Genomic DNA, 3,946 nt, shown 5'->3' on the forward strand with positions numbered 1-3,946 from the left:
TATTCATGGAGTTATCCAACTGGGAGCTTGGCCCTTGTGAGAGGCTTCAACAAGGACTAGGGGGAAGCGTGAGCTCCTCAATACATCAGGAAAAATTACAATCATCAATGAGAGTTTTCATTTTCTACCCATTTATGTCCCCACATTACTTGCATTCCTTTGGTTGTATGCTTTATCTTCCTAGTCTATCTTGCTAGGTTACTTGATAGGATTATTGGAACCTAGGGTGCAAAACTATTTTGCTAGAGATAGCAACACTTCGTAAAAGCATAGTGCACATTGTCCCTATTTGGTTTTGGTAATTGAGTGACAACCTTAGGTGGACTAATATGTTTCATGTGGCATGTACAGTTTTTTAGTCCACACACACTAGGTTGAGCATGGCATGATGACCAGGATGAGAGATGGCTTGTGCATATGATGCAAGTGTGCAGCTAATGAAGAATGAAAGAGCTTATTAAATATGTGACATGACATAGTCTCATATGGCTAGATGGAGAAGATCAAGGCGAGAATTGGCTACAAATGAAGGACCGGTTGCAAGATGAATGACAAGCTAGATGATCGGGACATGACGAACCATAAAGGCTGTGATGTGCTAGTAGAGGGCTTGGCACCGATCGACCATAGCAACTGTGAAGAGCAAGCAAGACTACGATCGATGGACCGTGAAAGCCATGTCAAGTCATGAAGTGGAGATCATAACATTTCCATGTGATCAAGCCAATGAGAAGAATTGTATTGATTTCAAGTGGCTTGATAAAGTGATGATGAAGGAGCTTCATGCTAGGGGCAATGGTCAAGGTAGCACAGTTGGCTACACTTATGGATGGCTATTGTTCATCATTTGATGAAGATGAAGATTGGATATTTGTGTGACATCATCAACAAGGAGGTGGAATGAAATGCGAAAAGCAAAGTATTATTTGTGGCTCGTAGTGGTCCGGGGTCACGCTAGCAGAGGAGAGAGGCGTGAAAGGACTCTGTTACACATAGGACGTACCGTACAAATTAAAGTACTAGTACGTAGCTAGGTCAAGTCTTGACACACACCACCTGATGAGTAACGACCATCCTTTTGGCACATTCGATCAACCGTAGTATCCTTTGTTCCACGTGAACGAATTATACTATTAAACATTGTTCCACTATCAATAATTGAACGTTCTCGTTGCGAACATTTTTTTCTCTGTACGTGACTATATAACCTCCACCAAACCTGGTTAATCGAAAACTTACGTTCCCACGAGGGACCCTGACAACGTAAGAGTAACGTCGCCGGCCAGTTGCTGTCACATGTAAACAAATCATAACCGCGTTAAGTCCATCGTTTTGCTCTCATAAACGAGCATTTGGCAAGATTCAGCAATTAACCATTTGACCTCAAGCTCCGAGTTGATGGCTTCCCTCCACAGTGGAGGCATATACTCCACTGTTTTGAGTATATGCCTTCCATGTTGCTGCGCATTTGCTTCCTTCAATTCAACACGGATTATTCAAAGTTCCTGCTCGCAGTATATATAAAGCCCATGCACGCACCAAACTACAACAGCTGACAATCGATCAGCGCGCACCTGATTTCAGGTTTCACCCATGGCAGGCTACTTGCCACCGGGCTCTCCCTTCTTTCCAGCACCGCCGACGCGCTCTACGTGTTCTCGGCCACTGCCCCAGACATATTGGCAGTTTTCGCCGAGGCCCAGGGACAACACGACGTCCCCGGGGGCCATGGTTGGCGTCGCCATCTGTGTCGGTGCCTTCCTTCTCGTACTCATCTTCCTGTGCAGGTACCACAACAGCCGCGCCAATGACGCGGCCCACGCTGCCGCAGCGGCTGCAGCCCTCGCTGCGCGGCCGCCTGCGCCACCACAACCAGCGTACTGGGACAACAACGAGGAGCAGTGGCTGTGCCACCACCGCAGCGACGACCGTGACGACGACGGCCGCACACGGCGCGCCAGCCCGACGGCGGAACTCCCGTCGTTCGCGTACAACCGGGCGGTGAGGCACAACGTAACGGGTACCGGCGGCGGGGACGAGGCGGCGACGTGCTCAGTGTGCCTCGGCGTGTTCCAGGTCGGGGAGACGGTGCGGCTGCTGCCGGTGTGTCTGCACCTTTACCACGTCGAGTGCATCGACCCGTGGCTTGAAGCGCACTCGACGTGCCCGCTGTGCCGGGCGGGCACTGATGATGACCCGACGATGCACGGCGTCCTGCTTCCGCCGGTTTAGGCGCCCACGATTTCGGATTTAGGCCTTCACGGCGTGCATGGTATTTCATCACAAGAGAACTAGTAGGTGCGTTGTAAAAGAATTTTGTTATTTTTAGTACCATAATATAAATGTGCAAATAATGCAGTGTATATTTTCAGCTGTTATTTTTGTGACAGCGAATTCAGGTTATAGTCTATATTTGTACCTATAGACAGAGACCATATTTGTTTTTGCTACAACTTTATGGCTTTTAACTCAAAAGCTGGCTTTCTGACATTTAACTTCTTAGGGCCAATTTGGAACGCAGGAATTTCATGGGAATTGGGCAGGAGTTTCACAGGAATCAGTTCATTTTCACAGAAAAAAACAGGAACAGGAAAAAAAAATTCCCGCGTTCAGCCTTAGTGTTGGATTTTTGCTATTGGGTTTTGTAACAAATTTTTAGCTTCTCAGCACACCAAAAGCTAGAAAAACTTAACTCAACGTGCTTTTTCAGTTTTCAATTTATTTCTTAGATACCACGTTTCCATCTTTTCAAAAGCACAAGGCCTATATATGTAATATCCAGATTTTATATGATACATGGTCTAGACATTCATAGGACTGGATATTCGGTAATAGGTAAGGAGAAAACACAAATCGATAAGAATTATGCCTACTTATTTCGTAATATTTGTTACAAAGGGTTGTTAAAGATGTAGTGAGTTCATTCCTTCCATAATCTACAATCATAACTTTTCTCTCTGAATTTCTAACCTTTATCGAAAATTCCAATCAGACCCAAAATTTCCACCATGACTCAACTAAAACATGTATAACTTTTTTCACTCTGAACTCTAATTTCGATTATCTTAGACTCTATAGAAAGATTATTTAGAGGGATATCCATCCAAACTAAAAAAACTCTTCAAGATCATCATGTGCAAGTGTTGTGACTAGTGTTTCTCTCAAGTTAGGTCTTGGGTTTGGCTAAATTGAGCACTGAGACTTGTCACTCAATGTTGCATCCCTCTTGATAGTACAACATACCTATACTTAAGATAAAGATAAAATATATTTCAACCTCTTGAGCTTGCACGATTCTTCATATGCCATTTCATGTCTTCACAAGTGTTGCAGTCAAATTTCTCTCACCCTTTGAGCAAATATGCCTTGGGCATGTGACTTGAACCATTTAAACATATGTGAGTTCAATTTATGGCTTCAAGTCACTTTCCAGTTATGATGCAACAATGATTTGATGCTTCACCAAGAATGACCTTCTTGTGTCTTGATTAGTCATTTAGAATTCCCAAGTGCTTCTTCACCTTAGCCTTGATCCATCAGCGCTATGCCATCGCTTGCCCTTCATCTATGCTTGGTATCTCGAAGCCCAACTTATCCTATCCCTGCATCTCATCTTACCACCTTGAATCAAACTTTGCTTTGCACCAACAATAATTGCTCATTTGAAATCTATCAATCCTTTTATCACAAAACATATCCAATTCAACTTTGCCAAGACCATTGATCACCTCACTTTTAGTACACGTACCTTCACGTGTTATGTTCATGATATAGCACAAGCCTAAACAAATGAGACCATAGATATGCATATGACCATGTCTCTTTCTACTTTTGCACTTTGTCTTGTGTTTTCTTCATATATAATACCATTGTTCTTGATCATTTCCTTCTTCATCTTCTAACTTGATCAAGATCAATGAAATATCAATCTCTTATCATTCATGTG

The 3,946-nt window shown here is 43.6% G+C and overlaps 1 protein-coding gene across 1 annotated transcript; it reads left to right on the forward strand.

Annotated features, from left to right (window-relative positions):
* Window positions 1–1,593: 1,593 nt before the first annotated feature.
* LOC136524062 (RING-H2 finger protein ATL43-like) lies at window positions 1,594–2,232 on the forward strand. Its single transcript, XM_066517542.1, has one exon. The coding sequence runs from the start codon at window positions 1,594–1,596 to the stop codon at window positions 2,230–2,232; it is 639 nt and encodes a 212-aa protein (XP_066373639.1).
* The last annotated feature ends 1,714 nt before the right edge of the window (window positions 2,233–3,946 follow it).

The sequence above is a fragment of the Miscanthus floridulus genome, chromosome 18, assembly GCF_019320115.1.
Source record: "Miscanthus floridulus cultivar M001 chromosome 18, ASM1932011v1, whole genome shotgun sequence".
Lineage (NCBI taxonomy): Eukaryota > Viridiplantae > Streptophyta > Magnoliopsida > Poales > Poaceae > Miscanthus > Miscanthus floridulus.

Coding starts and splice junctions, on each gene's coding strand:
- LOC136524062 (XM_066517542.1), top strand. CDS start 1,594: ATGGCAGGCTACTTGCCACCGGGCTCTCCCTTCTTTCCAGCACCGCCG.